General features: G+C 40.9%; 1 protein-coding gene across 1 annotated transcript; it reads left to right on the top strand.

Moving 5' to 3' along the window:
• The first annotated feature begins 4,368 nt into the window (after positions 1–4,368).
• On the top strand, positions 4,369–17,294 carry LOC115773493 (plexin-C1-like). The gene is made up of 16 exons (XM_030720253.1): positions 4,369–5,417; positions 5,802–5,924; positions 9,220–9,354; positions 9,441–9,541; positions 9,618–9,723; positions 10,822–10,987; positions 11,130–11,232; positions 12,483–12,558; positions 12,792–12,833; positions 12,945–13,078; positions 13,344–13,523; positions 14,222–14,330; positions 15,072–15,242; positions 15,327–15,494; positions 15,749–15,845; positions 15,997–17,294. Exons 1-16 carry the CDS (start codon positions 4,416–4,418, stop codon positions 16,038–16,040), a joined length of 2,757 nt encoding a protein of 918 aa, XP_030576113.1. The 5' UTR covers positions 4,369–4,415; the 3' UTR covers positions 16,041–17,294.
• The last annotated feature ends 2,524 nt before the right edge of the window (positions 17,295–19,818 follow it).

Here is a 19,818-nt window from a genome sequence, read left to right as displayed (position 1 = left end):
GGGATGAATGAATAACAAAAACAGAGCCTCAGTGGAAATATAAGGAGCGGAGCTGCTGGAGTTCCTGACACTCTGCTGCCTCTGACCGGGCTGCTGCTGCATGCCGCTGCATGCGCGCAACGAAGGAGGACAGCGGCCTCTGGTGGCGGGAAGTGAAAACACAGGCTTATAAAGGGAAATTCCACTTATTTCTCAAATCGTCAGGTAACATTCTCCCAAACCATCCGTTTATTATTTATATCAGAAAGAGAAGTTGTCATTATTTGCTAGTATTTTTAAATATTTGAGGGTATTTAGGCAAATGATAAAGTACAACTGTGTACAGTTTGAAAAATTTGTAATTTATATCGAATAAACTCTCTTAAATATGCCGCCATTCTGAAATTTGGTAAGTCACAAAGTCATGAATGTGAAAGTGAGTAGAATAAAGCAGTTTATAGAGCTTACCACAGCAGACTTACATCAGTGTGTGTTTCATGTTTCATTTCCTTAGTACGTGTTATATGCTAATCTAGATAAATAGATTAATTGATTGATTGCTTTGACACAAAATTAATCACAGCTGGAAGCCTGATAACAAAGTTTAAGTTAAATAAAGACTTTTTGGATGCAATAACGTGTTTTGAGCAGCCACCTTTAAAGTTTACCCCTAAATTACTTCAAGCTTTTTCCAATTAATTATTACAAGCCGGGTAGCACAGTGGTGTGGTGGTTATCTTGGTATAAATAGCACAAAGGTCCTGTGTTCAAACCCATCATTGGGCAGGGGGACTTTCTTTGGGGGGATTTAGTTGTTCTACCCGTGTCTGCATGGTTACTCTGCTTTCCTCCCAGAGACATGCACTTAGGTTAACTGGTGATGCTAAATTGCCCGTAGGTGAAATTGGGTTAAAAATGTTTTTAGCATGAAACATTAAAAACAGATCAATGTGGCCACAACCACCAAGACAGCCAGTCCTCTGTTTGCACCAAACAGACAACCAGGTTTTAGAAAAAAAAACACGTCAGAGCTCTCAAACCAGAGGGAGCTCATCTCTGAAGGTAGCATTCAAACTGAAACTATCCCATAATATAAATGCTAAAAGTTAAAGAAAAAAAAATTTTCTCAAGCAAAACTCTTAAAGCGTTGCTTTTGAACAGAGCTCACATGTGTTTTTTATGTGTTTAACTCGTCTACTTAAGAAGTTATGAGGACTCAAAAATTCTGGAAATCAAAAGGTGATTTAAAAAGCATCAAATTTCAGCACTTTTCTTTGAAGGCCTGTAGCTCTGGATTTTAATAGCATGAAGGAAAAATTTACATTGCCTTCATTAGATATGCTGCACGCCAGCTGATTCTGAGGAAGGAAGGTTGGTGGTTCGATTCCTTGCTGCTCCAGGCTGCATGCCAAAGTATCCTTGGGCATGATACTGAACCCCAAGTTGCTCTCGGATGCAACCGCTGGAGTATGAATGTGTGTGAATGTTAGATAGTAAGCACTTAACTGTAGAAGGAAGTGTTTTTATGAAAGGGTAAATGCAAACATGTTGTATAAAGCGCTCTGAGTGCTCAGCTAGACTAGAAAAGCGCAATATAAGATCTAGTTCATTTACCACTTTGAGTGCTCAAAGCATTTCTAACACACTCTCTTTCTATAGCTAAGTGCTTTCTATCTAACAGTTACATCGGAGAGCAACTTGGGGTTCAGTATCTTGCACAAGGACACTTTGGCACGCAGACTGGAGCAGGACTCGAACCACCAGCCTTCCGATTGGTTGGTGACCTGCTCTGCCTCCTGAGCCACAGCCACCCTGTTCATGCTTTGGCCTGTCTGTCTGCAAGGCCATATTTGTTGTTACAGTTCATCACACATTAATTATTATTATTATTATTGCACTGCATTCTGAATTTACCAAATGACAGTATAAAAGAATCATCCAAGTCACAAGATGAAGGATTTGTCTTGTCACTGACGTTATCACATTGCATTACATTAAGAATGCTTATTCCTTTCACACACATCTGTGCACAAACATACAGGGTGAAGCTTAAAACACACTGACCACCATACCATTATTGTGTGCGATGGAAACTGCTCTGAACCACAGAAGCATAATATAACTGCCTGTGACATTTTGCTCCCATCTCTCTATGCTGTGTTAGCCTGTGCTGTTGTTTTCCTGTATTGAATCACGTAAGACAAACCCCATTTCCAAAAACGCTGGGATTTTGCGCAGCATGTAAATAAAAGCAGAATGGTGCAATTAGAAAATGATTTGAATGATATATACACAATTAAAAAATGGTACAAATGCATAATTTTCACATGTTCACTAAAAATGTGGTTGCTGTTTTGATGCGAGGAAATGAATGGGGTTAAAGTTCTGCATGCAAAGAAAAACATCCATCAACAAGCTGCAGAACTGTTGCCGCCGTCTCTGGAGCTCAGGCAAACTTCTTTATCTTCTGCATCATCATCACCACATCACACCCACCATGCACACATCCATTCTTGAAAGCAGCCGATCAAACGTGGGCCCGCTCCACAAACAACTCCTACTGTCCAGACTGTGACTTTACCAGCTTCACTGCTACAAACATATGAGAATGCCTTTATCAGCTTAAAGCCAATATATACATTTTTAAAATCACACATGCAAATGTTCATAAAAGGTCAGCATGTGTTTCTGTTTTGGTTGTGGAACAGCTTTATTATTTGACCATCTTCTTTCCGCTTGTGGCCCAACATCAGGGCAATCAAAGAGTATACTTTAAACAAATGTGCGTGAGGAGAAAACATCAGAATAGGAAAAAAAAAACAATCACATGCTTCCAGTATACCTGCTCACTGATAAATTCAGCTGTGTGGTTTCAGGAGCAGACAGACAAACTGGAGACACAGCAGGAGTCTGTGATGTGTGTGTGTGTGTGTGTGTGTGTGTGGGTTGTTCAAGAAAAAAAGAAGAAAAGCTTACCTCCTCTTTCACCTGTGAGGTTTCACCTGTGCATCGCTTTACACACTGCACAGCAGCATTCTGCTTTTATTCAGATCCCCTAAATGCAGTTCATTCATATTCTGTCGCATTCAAAGCGGTTTATCACACACACATATTTACTGTTATATATGTGTTGAGGGAAGGGGGGACTGATTGTGCCTCTTTTATGTTCAAACATACTGATAAACACAGGAAAATGCAATGTTACGAAAACAGTCTGAGTGAGGCTGCAGGAACACGTTCTCCACAGAGCGAGGGCGAAACCGTACCGCTGCAAACCCATGATGGAGAACTGAAATCATTGTTGGCAGCTGTTATGCTTGAAACTGGAGATAAATGCAAGACAACTTCCTCTTCACCACAGCGGTATAAATGAAACCGTTTTCCGGAAGTGAATGCTGCAGCAGTCATTATGAAAGCTGTGCAGAGCGTTCAGTTCGAAAAGCTTCAGTCATTTGTCTTTCTTTTGTTTTTTCTGACTGCAGGGCGCTGAAGGAGGGGCTGCAGCTGCATGCCTGCATCACGTTGGCCTTTAGATGTGCGTTATGGTATTTAATTGTTGCTTACAACAATGCAACACAAAATAAAAGCATCAACAAAATACAGGACACAGTTAATAACTCACAATTATTGTACCGCTCCTATTTTTGTTAATGCATTTTGTTTTCTTCTGTGTTTTGTTCCTATTTGTTTTCCGATTAGTTTGTTTGTTTTAGTGTTTTTCACCTTTTGTTTTCATTTCTTTTCAGTTGCTGGAGGCCGCGGTGGTGTCCCGCTGCCCCCTTTTTTTCGTGTTTTCTCGGATTGTGGTTCTTCATTCAAGGGTGTGGTCATCACATGTCAGGGTGATTTAATTTTTCCCGTCCTCCTTTGCACTGGTCCCTGTCCCCCACAGGGCCCCAGATGTTTTTGCGTGCTTGGCTTTTTTTTTTTCTTCAAATAAAAATTGTATTGTTTTTAACATCGAACCGCGTCTGCTTCCTCATCAGTGGGCGAACCGGTGCCTGTTTACTGAAGGAATTAACTCCCTTGGTGAAACTCTCAGTGACGTCTGGCAATTTTATAGGATTTTGTCAATTAACCTTTTTCTGATTTGTAATTGATGATCATTCCTTCTCACTCACCGCACCACCGCCACACTTTTAATATTCTTATACCTTTTAATGGTGCAGCTGTATGGAAAGAGCAGCTTAACAACCCTGATTGTTTTTGTCTTATCTACAACTGCCAGAGTCTTAATTATCGCAGTGTTTGTGAGAAATATTTCTGACACACTAAAAAAGCTGAACAGATTTTATTCTGAAGTTTTGGAAAGCAAGATCCGTCTCTGCTTCCAGACTCGCGCTGCGCTTTTACGCAAAGGTCTGGAGACACCGCGGTGCGTCAGCGAGAGCAGAGCGGGCTTCGCTGTATAGCGGAAGTATCACTGCTGCTTCAAGATGATCCTGCTGCTCGGTCTGCTTTCTGTCCTCTGGGGAGAACCGGGTCTGTGTCTGGAGCAGGATGGAGGCTTCACCTCTGATGGAGACATCCGCCAGATCGCCGTGACCTCCAACTCGGTTTACATCGCCACAGAGGAGAGGCTGTACCAGCTGAGCCACGACCTGACTCTGATCAACAGTCTGACCCAGAGAGGAATCTTAAAGACCGGGAACCAACCGGATGATGTGCAGTTTTACAGGGTTTCTGAGACGGCTGCGTGGAACTCAACTTTCAGCATCAACGTATTGTTGCCTTTTACAAAGAGCGACTCTCTGATCAGCTGCGGTGTGACTGACGATGACTGCGGTTACTGTGAAGTTCTGGACCTGAAGAACATCTCCAACCTTCTGTACAGGGAACACGTCCAGGTGGGACCTCTGAAGCGCAGCGCGTCTGTCAGCTTTCTGGTGGATGTGAAGAAGGAAACTCAGACTGACACTTACATTCTGACCGCGATACAACAAAACAAAGAGCAGCCTGAAAACAGCGGGTGCGGCATTAATGCCCAAACTATCAACCTTCATGACACAGATAACAAACAGGGCGGAGGGATATTTTCTCTAATTGATGGAGCTTCAGGCACTCCTGCAATAAAAAGTAAAGGCGATGTGGAGTTTGTTGATGGATTTCAGATCAATTCAACCATCTATCTGTTCTCCAACGCGCTCTCAGGTCAAACAAACAGAGTCCGTCTCATTTGGCTTCAAGGCGATAAAAGCAAAACTGATGCACTGAAGTCGCTGCGGGGCGCGACTCTCAGCACCTCTGACGGTGAGAGCAGCAGACTCGTGGCCTCCTCGGTCATCCCGGGGAAGCAGCCGGTGCTTTGGAGCGGCGTGTTCAGTGTGGATGGAGGAGACACCAACACCGAGCTGATAGTGTTTGACATCAGCGCTGATTCCAGCAGAGAGACCGATAAAGATCCAGACTTCTACACCTCTGCGCTATCGAGTGTGACGGTGGGTCGCTGTATAACATAAGATGCGTTTTAATGGTTATTTTTGTGTTTCCACCTGTGACGTAACTGTTTTCTCTGGTTAGTAAAGCATTTATTGAAGGGCAGATTTAGTCATTATGTGGCTCACTAAAATATACGCACAAACACAACTATGACTCCAGGTGAGACCTTAATATATAAGAATTTGATGTACAGTCTGTATAAGCCCGCACTTTGTTTTTAGGAATCATATTTCAGTATAAAAAGACAAAATGAATGAACAGAGTCACTTTGATGGTGCAGCAACAGCAGGCTTTAATTAGGCTTTGAGTAATGAGGTGTTATTTCTATATTAGGTATTTCTGCTGGTTAATTATGACGGATCTGATGTTTTCTTGTTTCTCAGCCAAAGATCCTGAAACCGAAGGCAGTGCTCTTCAGGCAGCGCTCCATGACCTCCGTGCTGGCGGTGAGGCAGAGAGGCTGGATGGTTTTCTTCATTGGGACGGGAGACGGGCAGCTCATCAAGGTGTGTTTTAAATAATGCTTATAAGTTAATAGAAAAGAAAAAAAAAAAACCTCTGTGTTCAATACTTAACAGGCTATTTTCTTTCCAATTTCCTCTTTTCGTTCTCCACCTTCTTTCATGTCGTGCACAAAAGAACAAATTCAGCAAAGCTTCTGTCTGCTCACTCACGTTATTAAAGAACAATATTGTTGCTAGCGCGACACAATATTTACTTTCATACTCCTCTGCAGCTCAGTCTCCCACATCACCTTCTTTCATCTAGTGCATGAGAGTAAAGGCTGCATTTACTCTCATGTGTAATTTATAATATAAGCTTAACAGCCTTAATGGATGGAGGGATGAAAATCCATTAGTCCTTTGTATTTTATTGTGATCTAATGAATTAAAGATTGTCTGAGCTAGATGCAACTGATGGGAGTTTGTGATGTGATTGCGTAGGAGAAACTTTCCAGCGGTTCAGTTTTCTCAATGAATTGATGCATGAGTATTGAGAGAGCAGGAGACTTCCAGATGGGCTGCTCCACTTGCTATATAGATGACTCAGGGTGTTCAAGCCTCTCTTTACATTAACTGGACCAAACTAATCCCAGAAGATTGAAGATTATTACAAGTATTTCTATCTGTGGGTAAATCAGCCCTTTTCTTTGCTCACCCACCTTTCCTCTGTAATTCCTGCAAAGGTAGCATGTTGTTATCACCTTTCTTGCTACTTTGCGTCTTCTGGTGTGGAAGCTTTGCATAGCTCTCAAAGGGCTTCCTTCATAAACCGGATCCACTTTGAAGATTGTGCTGTCTATTGTCACCTTTGCTTTCTCACATGCTGCTTTGATTTGATGGAACCACTGACTGCACATCCCCAGAGACTGCTGCAGGTACCCGCCTAAACTGTGTCAAAACCCCGACCAAAGAGGCTGTTACGTTTAGTCCCCGTGGAAGCTGACTGTTCAGTGACAGCCTGTTAAATTCTGCTCCACAGTCTAACACTTCTTCTACAGCCTCTATTGTAGTGGAAGTATTTGTAGGTTGATATTAGATTGTAATTTCAAGTAAAATACATATAAATTCAGTTTAATTAAAGGGGGATTTCACCCTTAGTTACAGGGCATATTATGTAGTGTTAGCAGTAAATGTTTGTGATGAGCTCATTCCTTTTGTGGTCAGTATATTTCCATTTGAGGGCTGAGTGCTGTTCTTGTTTTGAAACATGATCTCATCTGAGCGTGCGTCTGAAATGTTTCCATGATCCATGAACGACATTCAACACTGCTGAGTTTGCAGATGTTGCTATTTTAGTGTCAAGTTGTTCATTTTGTCTTTGTAGCTGTTCTGCTTCCTCTTCCAGAGCATGTGGTTTTCTTAGTGGAGCAGCTTGGGCCACGAAGGGATCCATTTCTGCTCCTGCTTGAATAGCAGAGCAGGAAGAGATAGATTTGCTGCACTTTGAGGACATTACTCAATCGATCTGAGGGTTTACTGGAAGCATTTGTGTCAACATTTGAAATGCTGCCATGTTAACACCCACACTTTCAGCATGAACAGCACCTTCAGTGCCTCATAACAGTGTTTTGACTTAGTTATAATCGCCAAATGGTCCGTCAGTTAAAGGTCATAATGGTCACAGCAGAGCATTTGTGTTGGCGCATACAAAGAAAGTGAAACGACCAAAAACATCAAAAGATGCAGCATCGCTCATCATCTTAGCAGTGGGAGGTTTTGCAAAACAAAAACACAGCAAATCTCTTACAGGCATCAGGCTGTAGACGGGGTATATGAGGTGGATTTTAATCATGTTCCATTAGCTGTCTCAATTTTAAAAGCTTTTTTGTTGCTCTTTTTGCTACATTCTTTATCCTCCTGAGGCCCTGCGTCCACATATGTGGGCATTACATTTTGGCTTTGCTGCACCTCATACTCCATTCTGCTCAATGGTGTTTTATACTTTGTTAAGTCAGGTTGTTTATGTTGTGTTGTGCTATAAAATAATCCCAGTGTCCACATCTGAGGACTTTTTTTTTTTCACAAAAGCATGTAACAACCATGTAACAAAATACAACTTCCTGTTCAAAGAGGAAGCTTAGTTTATATACATATCAGGTCCATCTGATCACAAATATCTGGGAGAAATTAAAAATGCATCACAAACAGGAGCTCGGGTCTCAGGAGGCTATGAGGCATCCAGTTCAAAACAGGCATATTGGTTTGTAATGTTTAGGGGTTTTTCATGCATTTTCTTAGTTTCAAAATTTGATTTATTGTCTTTTTAAATTAAATGTATGTTTTAACTGTTTAGTGACATGGAGGACCCTCAATAGTTGGCTGAATCAATCTAACATGACTGCAGACTGTGTTAGAAACAAGACATACTCGGATCCCTTGAGCCGAGTATTCCTCTGACTTTAACTAGTAATAATTTCATGGATTTCTTCACAAATAAAATTTTGGACATTTTAGAGAAAAAATTATTTATAACCATCTCAAAAACTTATCTTCATATTTGGATGCTTGCATCACTGCTGGTATTTGTTTAGACTCTTTCGCTCCAGTTGATCTTTCGGAGTTTACTTTGTTACTTCCTCCAAACCATCTATGTCTTTATGAGATCCCATTCCTACTAGACTGTTCAGAGAAGTCTTTCCAATTATTGATGCTTCTATCTTAAAAATGAGCAATCTGTCTTTATTAGTTGGCTATGTACCACAGGCCTTCAAGGTGGCTGTAATTAAACCTGTTGTGTTTGTTGTGATTTGGTGCTATATAAATAAAATTGAATTCAATTGAATTGGGGCTGTTTTGAAGGAGATCATGCTCAGATCAGGTCTGCGGGTGACTACAATACTGGCGTAAACATCAAATTGATGCTTATCAGTTTGTAACTATCACACCACTGCTGCTGCCTGAACAGAAAGCAGCACCCTCACACTCACCATGCACCAGACATGCTCACATGCATGCCTCTTCTCATTTCTGTGCCAATTAGTTTTGTTTTTGTTAGCATTTTTCTTAACAAGCTGTGTCGCCTTCATTTAATGCCTAAATGCATTTTGTGGCTCCATTCGGACTCTTGAGGGGTCTGAAATTTCTCAGAAATGGCTCATTTGAGAGTAACGTTTGCCGTTGGTGAGGGTTGAACTTGAAGAAAGTCACACAACAGACACTGCACTGACAGTCAGACCGAGCAACACAATTACAGTTGCATCACATCCTATGAGTTAGCTGTAATTAAATTAGGCAGCCGGGAAGAACTGCCTTTCAGAGGAAGGAAATGAAGCTTAACAAATCTCCTTGTTGTTGTCAGCTTGCTGTGGACAAGAACTATCACGCTGCCTGTCCCACGGTGCTCTACGGGACCAACGATGACCGCAAAGTGTTTCCCAAACTGCATCTGGATCCAGTGGATCATAAACATGTGTATGTGCCATTTAGAAACCAGGTACTTGTGTTATTTACTTATTATCTTAATGTCACATGTGCCTGAGCTGCATGTTAAAATGTTTCTGAATGTTTTTGTTGTTCTAGATGAAGCGAGTTCGTGTGTCAAAGTGCAGCACCTACACAAACGTGCAGGAGTGTTGGTCTGCACAGGATCCATACTGTGTGTGGTGCAGCTCTAAAAGAAGGTCAGAGAAACGACATCTGCAGCTGACGTATTCAAACAGTTCTGAACTTGGTGATCATGAATTTTTCTTTTCCTAGCTGCACGTTTGAAGGCGACTGCACGGATTCAGACTGGCTGTCCATTCCTGATGATTCCCAACACAAAATGATTTCCCACAAAGTTGAAAAGGACACAAATGGACAGGTGCAGCTTACAAACACACTTACAGATGTGGACAAAATTGGTGGAACCCTTCTGTTAAAGAAAGAAAAACAAAACAATGGTCACTGAAATAACTTGAAAGTGACAAAAGTAAATAGATAAAATTTACTGAATGATGCTGCATAATGAAACTAGCTTGGACAAAAATGATGGTACCCCTGGAAAAGATTGAATATAAGTTTACCACAGGGGCCTGTTACACTGAGGTGTGTCCTGTAAGTATCACAGCTGTGTCAGTCAGTCTGCCTGTTTAAAGTTGTCCCTGTGCTGTTTGGTATCATGGTGTGTACCACACTGAACACGGACCGCACAAAGCTCAGCAGAGAGCTGTCTCAGGAGACGAGAAAGACGATTACTGACGACCATCTTCAAGTTTAATAGAAGACGACTGAGGAGGACACCACTGCTGAAAACAAATCCTAAAAAGTGAGGCTGAATTTGCCAAACTGCATATTGAAAAGCCACAAAGCTTCTGGGAGAATGACCTTTGGACAGATGAGACAAAACTGGAGCTTTTTGGCAAATCACATCAGCTCTGTGTTCACAGACACACAAATAAAAGCTCACTGCTGGGAAACATGGAGGAGGCTCGGTGATGTTCTGGGGCTGTTTTGCTGCGTCTGGCACAGGGTGTGTTGAATCTGTGCAGATACAGTGAAATCTCACAACTATCGAGGCACTCTGGAGAGAAATGTGCTGCCAAGGGTCAGGAAGCTTTGTCTCAGTCAGGGGGCCTCCAACAGGATAATGACCCAAACACAGCAAAAAACATAATACCTGTGGACAGGTGCAGAAGTCTCACTGAGACTCGATTGCTGCAAAAGATTGTGCAACAAAATATTAAGTTAAGCGTGCCATCATATTTATCCACTTTCATTAGCTTGTTTTCTTTTTTTTTAATACTTCTGTTGAACCACAAATCAAAAGCAATGCCTGATTTTCATTTATTAATTTTCAGCAAATTTTTATTTATTACTTGTATCAGTTTCAGGTTATTTCAGTGACCATTGTGAGGTTTTCTCTCTTTAACAGAAAGGTTCCAACAGTTTTGTCATCACTTATTTCTCACTTCCTTTTTAGATCTCATTAAAGATCCACGCACACCTGACTGTGGGCCAGAGCGCAGCATCTAACTTCGCCTGTCAATTCTCTGCAACTTCCAGACAGCTTTGTAGACAGAATAACCCTCGTCCACTATTCCCACAATGCACCTGCATCCTGTCTGATGGACCGCTTCCTCGTGATGGTCGGTGACTCTTGATAAATGAATGAAATACTTCACAATAACAAAATGCATCCATGAACATTAATGGCAGAGCTGACTCTGACAACTGATCACAACATGTTTGTCAAAAATAACAGACACTGATGTTCATCATATTTTACAGGCCTGTATGTTACAGTAAAATTTAGACTTGGGACAACGCCACTGTCAGAACGACTGAAGTTAGCCAACTGCTCTGACATCAGTGGACCGCCGAGTTCTGACTTGTAAGTCCTTCAATATTATAAAGAAATCAAAGATTCTTATTGTGGACAAACTACAGTTTATCTAATAGAATTAACAGGCAGAGATGAAATACATAATCAGGTACCAGTTTTAAATAAAAGAGAATTAAACCCTCCTCCTGCATAAAGCTGGAGAATGATCTCTTTTTACACAGGAATCTCATCAAGTGAACACTCATAATGTTTACTTGATGAGAGGTTCCCTGAGTCACAATTTCATTGGTACATGTTGTTGGGAGTCAGGACAGTAAACTGATCCAGCCTCCTCAATTCAACCACAGTCAGAAGCACTTATCTGAACTCAGACTCTCTTCCTGTTATTCAGTCAGGATGTCTCAGACTGAGTGTCTGAGAACACACACACACACACACACACACACACACACACACACACACAGATGACACTAAAGCACATAAGGAATGAAAAAACAAGAATTACATATTAGATAAAAGATACATGAAAAAAGAGCATCACAGCTTTCATGTCTCATTTCCCAAACTCCACATCCTTGATCCCTCTCCTTGACTCCTTTCCTCTCATCTCAGTCCCTTCCACCGGACATAGAGGAGGTGGAGAAGAGAGACATTTAACAAAATAAGACGTCTTCTCCTGATGTCAGTTAAATATGACATCATTGGATCATAAATACTTTTGTTATAGCAAAACTACAGCTGTATTATAATCTTACATGTATGTGTGTTCGTGATGGTTTATATTTAGACACAATGTAACAAGATATTGGGCCTTTTTTTTCAGTTGCACACACAGAACCAGTGAAGGGCAGAAAGTCTGATCATCTTAGATGACTGAAACAAAGTAACAGTAAAGAGAAAGTTGTTTAAAGATCCTCCTCTCAGCACATTTTGTGTATTCCAGCTGTGTGCGGCACCTTTTTTATACACTGAAGGTAAAAGCACAAAGAATACACCTGTACATCCTCGATTATAGCTCCTCCAATAAGCTTCCCCTCTCCTCTGTCCTCCAGTATCCATCAGCATGGCTGATTTCCAGGTCACAGGCAGGAGGAGGGTGGAGGAGAGGAGGAGGCACAAATTAGTGAAATGAGAAGTCTTTTGTTGGATGTTGTATTTTAAGACTATCTGATCCATATATGACTCCATTTATAAAAATGAAAACTTAAACTCAGTTTAAATTTGTTCAGTCTCCCCGTCATGGTCACCTTTTATTTTGTGCTCATCTCACCACCCGTATGTGACTGTTTCCTGTTCAGGTGTCAGCAGTGTATCAAGGCTGGCTGTGGATGGAGCAAAAACAGCTGTTCCTGGGCTAACGACGGAGTCACTGATGTAATAATGACTGTTTTTATGGACTTAATTCGAGCTTTTCCACACTTCATACCTGTCTGTGCCAGTTCTACATTACTGTAACAATACCATTTATTGCTTTATTATTACAATGATTTGTTCAGTTTATAAAAATTCAAATACTTGTATTAGTAGGCCACAGCAGGTCTGGGATCAGCTCTAATAGCATCTTTTCAGTGCTGTAATCTAAGTGCTGGATTCATTCCCTCCTGCAGGACCAAGTCTGCCAAAAGCTGAAGTCTGCCTCAAACTTCTCTGTGAGTCTGACCTTCGTTGCTCCTCTGACACTTCGTCTACATTCAGTAGAGGTTATGATGTCAGCAGAAGGAAATGATTTTACTCTGATTATTTTTGTGTTTTGCTCTCAGATCCCAGAGATCTCCTCCATCACTCCCAGTGTGGTGTCTCTGTACGGCAGAAACCACGCAGAGCTATCAGGTCGTAACCTCAGTGATGTGACGGGGGTGAAGATCTACGTGCACACGGACTGTATGCAAAAAATGTGAGTCACTGTACAGATAACTAACATAATACCCAGATTATGAATAACTAATTCAATTATTATTACTGCATGGATAAAATAAAGATGGAGTAGGAGGGGGCACGGCTAACTGTCCTGTTCAGAAACCTTCTGACTCCTGAACTCAGTAAAAATTTGTTCCTTTCTAGCTGTAAAACCAAATTTGAGTAAACTGGTTATTTTCAGGTTTTCTGCGTGCGATGATGATGTCACTGAGTCTGTTTCTCTGTGTTTGTGCTCCGGTCAGAGCTCCCGTTTGGAACAACACTGGTGTCAGTGTGAAGTTCCACATTCCCAGTTCGGATATCAAAGGCGTGGCCAACGTATGCGCTCTCCTCCCAGACGGTAGTTGCCACAGTGAAGCTAAAATCACTTACAGCTCAGCACCATCCTGCAGCAGCGTTTCTCCGAGCAGCAGCTGGATCAGGTACACGCAGTTCTGCTGAAACCTCGTTATCGATAACCGCTGATCTCAGAGAACTTCCAGCAGCAAGTGTTGCAGACAGACTCACACTTGGTTTCATGACGGTTTGTTTGCAGTATTCGGTTATTAAGAGGAACTTGTGGTATTAGATGTTTTTGAGGAAGAGGTCACCATTACCTAAATTAAATAGTTTTTATCACCAAACTCAGAAAACAGTGGCTGCAACATGTTTAAAGTGACATGTGAAGTGCACTGCCTTTAAGACATTACCTTCTGAAAACTGCAGTACGACACTAGAACATCACAACAAGTATCACCTGTAGCTCATTTTAATGGAGAGTCTTCCTGAGGCAAGCAGGGCTGATAGTAAGGGTGACGTTAAAGGTAGAAAACAAAAACTACTTTAGATCATTTAGATTATTTATTATGAATAAACCAAGTAAGTGGTCAAGAAATGGATGGATGGATATTTATCTGCTCCTTTTTCAGCCCTTCAAACAATAAGTTTGTCATTATAGCTTCGGTAAGCTTCACTGGTTACTACTACTCATGACTCAGGCCGCTCCCTTATATAGAAATCCCTTAAATAATCTCCCTGTGGCAGCCACTGAAGTATTGGTTTACCATCATATCAGGGTGTCATTTGTAAAGTGATTCTTTATCTGGGATCAAACATGTCTCTGATTTTCTCTGCTGCTCAGTGGGAAGAGGAGGATCACACTCACGGGGTCCCACCTGGAGCTTGTTAAGGGGGTCGTGCAGAGCCACGCCATGCAGGACGTCAGACTTCCCAGAAACAGCAGCGATCAGGTGAAGCTGTAGACACACACCCACTGGATTCTCATTATACATCACATATATAATTTTCCCTAACATCTCTCTTCATTACAATTCAGCATCTTCTTGTATTAAATAATTTAACATAAATGCATGAATTTGTTGTCACATGCATCTGAAAGCATTTTCATACATGCAGCCAAACATCAAAGCTGCCCTCCTGTTACTGCCTGTGACACTCGATTCAGATCTCTGTGCTGTGTTAGCCTGTGCTGTTACTGATATTATATATATATATATATATATATATATATATATATATATATATATATATATATATATATATATATATATATATATATATACACAGAAGTGCTCGTGTTAAACGTAACGTCTAAGCAGGATTTCATGGTTGAGAAGACACAAACCTCTGCTAATGAGTGCGCTCTGATATGAGCTTTTCTATTGAATAAATGAATGAGGAAATGAAACTGAGTGTCAGAGATGGGAGGAGTCAGAGCGAAGCTCAGTTTGCTGAAGAAAACATGGCAGCGAGGAGGTCAGGGATCAATCTGTTACCCCGGTAACTGACTCAGAGTTGAGTTTCCCTCATCTCAGGTCCAACAAACTGAGCATTTTCACTAAACCTGCTTTGTGGAACATTCCAACTCTCTTGAAAATGTATTTTTTAGAGTGTTTAGTTTATCTCCATCACCATATCTTACCAGCCACATGCTGACAGTATAACACAGAATGTATTTAAATTCATTGCAGACTCTCACCTATGACACACCTGCAGCTGGAAAGATTTCCAGCAGCGCTGTGTTTCTGAAAGTAGCCAATCAAACCTGGGCCTGCCCCACAAACATCTCCTACTATCCAGACCCTGAGTTCACCGGCTTCGCGGCAACGACGACAGGACGCAGTGTCCGCGTTACCTTACTGGTAATGTTGTTTCTTTTTAATCCCACATGTCCAACCATGTGACATCAGTTCATTAAAGCTCAGACTGTTTTTCTGTTGTTTCAGAAAAAGGCCGACAAACTGGGGATGACAATAGAGGACTTATCAGTGCGGGGCGTTCAGAGCTCAAAGGAGTACTACTGCATCATGGACAGCAAAGAAAGCAGTAAAGAGACGGACTTTTTCACCTGCCTGATTCGAAACCTACGCAATCCTGAACTTGACCATTTATTGGTAAATCTTTCTTTTAAGCAAGGCAGCACTTATGTTTACAACATTACAACGTTTGTATTACCGTACAAAGAACTCAGAAGCGTAGTACTGTTCTCACATTTCAGTCACTAAAATTATATCTTTGATATGATTTCCAATTATTGCTTTCAGATATAATGCTTTAACTCTTTTGTGACAGTAGTACTGATACAAAGAGGAAGTATTGCGACCCATTGCTCTGCTGACTCCTCTGTGGATTCCTTTATGTTTTCTAGATAAATTATGGTGACAAGACAGTCAGCCTCAGCAATTCTTCATCAATCCGGGCCCTTCTGATAGTGATTTTCCTGCTGATAATCTTAGTCATGGCCGGTGAGTGCTTTTGATACCTTTAGATTTTTCTTTTAAAGCTTGATTTAGTTTCAATATGATGGAGCAAAAGTACTGAAAACCTTTTCTTCTCCACTTTGATGACGTTCTAGTTTCTCTGCTTGGCTTAAATCCGTTACTCTTTGTCTTTCAGTGTTCCTGGTTATCTATCTGTGGCGAAAGAGACGCAGAATATAGATGAATGGACTCTGACCACTGATGCCCTTTCCTGTATTTAAGCACTGATGCTAAGTTTTGTATTCAGGTTTTAATGTATTTGAAGTCTTTATGTTTTTTAACCCTTCAAAATCTGACTCTTGCTACTTCGGGGAGCTCATTTCTGTGCTGTTTAAAGGCCCAGTGTGTATAGTCTCACCACTAGGTGTCAGTAGATTGCAAATTGCAAGTCAACTGAATTCTGTTTTCTTACCCCTCCCAATAAATGGAGGCTGGGAGGCTTTGTGAAAAGAGTCTGGCACAGGTCGATGAATCAGTGAAGTTCCCTTTTGTCCCATGACAGTCATACTGAGTTGTTGAGGATTTCCAGGACTTTTCTGTCAGTAAGTGCTGCTGTTTTTGCAGCTGTTAGCAGCCTGTGTTAGTGAAGCTTTCTTTGAAGTGGATCTAATGCTGTTAGACTTGGACACTTAGTGAATGAACGCTCATACAATGTGAGAATGTAATCAAACTGTTTATCAGAGGGAAAGTGTGATAACTCAAGCCTAACATTAACTGGCATTATGTTAGCTTATAACCAGCTGCTGTTGTTGTTTTTCCAGCTCTTTTTCAGCTGTTTGGAGATGGGGAGGCTCGCATGTGTAACCTGCTGACAATAAGTAATTGTGTCAATATTGGGAATAAATAAGCAGGTTTTTGTGTGTTAGCGCCTTGACTTCAGTTCAGGAGATGAGGCTTGAGGTGAGGAGGAAGGGGATGAGGTGGAAATGAGGGAGGAGAAATACATAATGAGTGATGATTGAAATGTACATGCATAAATGTTAAACGGTCATATATATAGTTTGAAAAATGCATTTGTGATCTTTAAATTAAAAGTAACTCCTCATAAGGCGTAGTACAGTATGTATGTGGCCGGTCTCTAGCCACTAATCAGTGTATGAGTACAGCATTGTTTTCTTTCTTTTAAACAACCTCATAAAAAGTTCCTTTAACTCAGGCATAGTTTTGGAAGGCACAGAGTTTGGATTCATGTACGAGGCCACTGAGCATGCTCTTTATGTTTTAATATATTTTTTATATTTTCAAATTTGCTTCCATCTTTTGATTGACAGCTCCAGGCACTTGCTGCAACAACCAGTGAGATACCTTTTGTTGGTGTTTTTATGCTTTCCTGTTGTTGTATGTATTTATTATTTTCAAATATTTTATACTTTACACCATATTTGGGAGGGGACAAATAAAGGCTTTTCCTACAGTGTTGAATTATTTTGTTAAAGCAGCACACCACTTCAGCTTTCCTTCTGCTACATCTACTTTGAGTGACAGTCTGGCTGTACCACTCATTAAGTAACTGTACTTCAGCTGAAACTGTATATTTAATAAAGTATATAAGATTTATGTCCCATTGGTGGCAATACAGCAGGAGGGAGAGAGAGAGAGAACTGGAAGCAGAAATACAGGTAGGCCTACAATACTGAACTTGTGTTGCTGCCACAACATTAGAGTGGATGACATGCTTTTCACAGTTGTGTTACATTGATAAGAAGAGCATTGCAGCTAAGATTAAATAAAGCATCTGTTATTTCTCTGTGCTGAGATTTTCCTGGTGTCACTGAGCTTGTTATAAGCTGCAGGTCATAAATGCAGTAAAACTTGGAGTAATTTTCCATCTGTTTGTTCATGTAATGCGAGGGAAGAACTTCCCAGAGCTGACACTAGATGTCTCCTTTGCTGCACATTAGTCACCATGCAGGACATTACAGGTAGTACAGCCAGGGGCGCAGCTATATACTTTCTTAGGTGTATGGAACACATTTTTCATCCCAACAACATTTTTGTCCGTCTCCCTCTTCTGTTTTCTGTTTTGGGCCCCAGAGAGCTTTCTTTTGTGCATTCTCATGGAGCTAGTGGAATGCTAAATGTGGAGCCAAGCATTTGGTCCTGCAGGTATTCTCTCACATAGATACACCTTATGTAATGTAGTATTTTACCCCATTGTCTTCCTAAGACCTCACTCACACTAGAGTAAAAACAACACGGTAGCCTCTGCACAACCAGGAAAAAATGGTGGCTGGCAAGTGAAAGCACTGGATTTTTTGGCTGTCTGGGACTGATACTAAGTAGCAACCAGATGTTGAGCATTCAGGAACCTCAACCTCTGGGCAGTTACTTTGGTTGCAAAGAGATTGCACAGGTCGTCTGGTGGGAGGCAACCAGTCTCAGTCCAGCTCAGCTCATATTGACTTCAAGCACTCTGAAACAGATTGGCAAAAGTTTGTGATTAATTGCCATCTAATTTATAAATGCAGATTGCCAACATGTTGATCATACGGAGTCAGTCTGCACCAATGAGTGCAACTCGTCTGCTCTATCAAACAGTGAAAGACACAAACCTGAATGACTGTGTAAATTACTGTAAATTGTGCTAAATTTAACACTGAAAAGCTCTTCGTATTTTGTGCCAAATAGTTTCTGCTAGGAGTGTTTAGTTATTCAGAAAGAGAGGGGGACATGTTATCAGTATGAGTGCACAGCTGGATGGCTCAAAGCTGTGAGCGCAGTGTCAAAACTTTGGCTCTGTCCTGTCACTCTATTCTCAGTCCTCACTGAGTGTTTAAAGCCGAGCTCTGGAGTAATACTAGGATTTTACTGAAACAGAGCAGAACTGAAGTGAATTAACGGAGCATCAGAGGGAGGGAGAAGGTCTGCTTGTTACAAACTCTCTCAGTTAAAATAGAGATTAACTAATTGTGTTTCATGTTATTCTGCTCAATTTCAACAACACAGCACAGCTGAAAAACACTGCTTATGACCAGAGATTTATGCTACACGAGAGCGCATTCAGCCCCAAAACACAGTGGATGCCAAGAGGATTGGGGTTTGAGAAAGTTTGGTAGTTATTTACTTTCCAGAAGTTTTGTATTGGTGGACAGAGCCAGAATGCATGGAGGTGGTCATCAACTGTGTTAAGTGTGCACTGTGTGCAAACATATATTCCACATTGTCAACTGATTCTAATTTCTGGCTTATCCAGGCAGGCTACATATATATATATATATATATATATATATATATATATATATATATATATATATATATATATATATATATATATATATATATATATATATATATATATATATATATAAAGCCAATGGGTGCTATCATGGTTAGGCTACACAAACCACAGAATTTAATATCCTAAAACACGGCTCTTCCACTACAAAGAGGAGGTGAACAGAAGTACCTCATATGTCCACCAGAGAGCAGTGTTTCCCTACAATTATATCACCATTTGAGGAGTTGGGTGCAGATATTCTCTGCTTCAGTTTAAATAGCCTTGCAGGTAAATACAAAAGAGAAAAATATGGAGTAAAATCCCCCACATTACTTTACATGATTTAAAGAGTTTGCAGAAGCCAGAAGATGTTCAATCCTTGTCCAAAAGGTCAAAATGCTTCATCAGCACATATAAAAAAGCTGTTTCCCAGCTCCTGGAATGTTTCAGCTGTCAGAAAAAAAGACTTGATCTAAAGGAGACCAAGGCCTTGAGATGAAATATGGTTTTCTTTAAGCTTTGATTGGTGGTGGACTGGAGGACCTGGTGGAGCATCTGGGTAACACTTCACACAATAAAAAAAGGAAAAGCTGTCACTGTCAGCTTCCTTCACAAAGAAGGACGTATGAACGAGCGCAGCAGCCCTGTAGGTCATTTTATCCAGAGAAATGAGCGGCGCTAATGGAGGGAGAAGTCATTTCTACTTCTTCTCATCATGTTTTTCCGAACAGCTTTTTGTAC

This window comes from Archocentrus centrarchus, chromosome 23, assembly GCF_007364275.1.
Source record: "Archocentrus centrarchus isolate MPI-CPG fArcCen1 chromosome 23, fArcCen1, whole genome shotgun sequence".
Lineage (NCBI taxonomy): Eukaryota > Metazoa > Chordata > Actinopteri > Cichliformes > Cichlidae > Archocentrus > Archocentrus centrarchus.
This window is presented reverse-complemented; position numbering and strand designations above follow the sequence as displayed.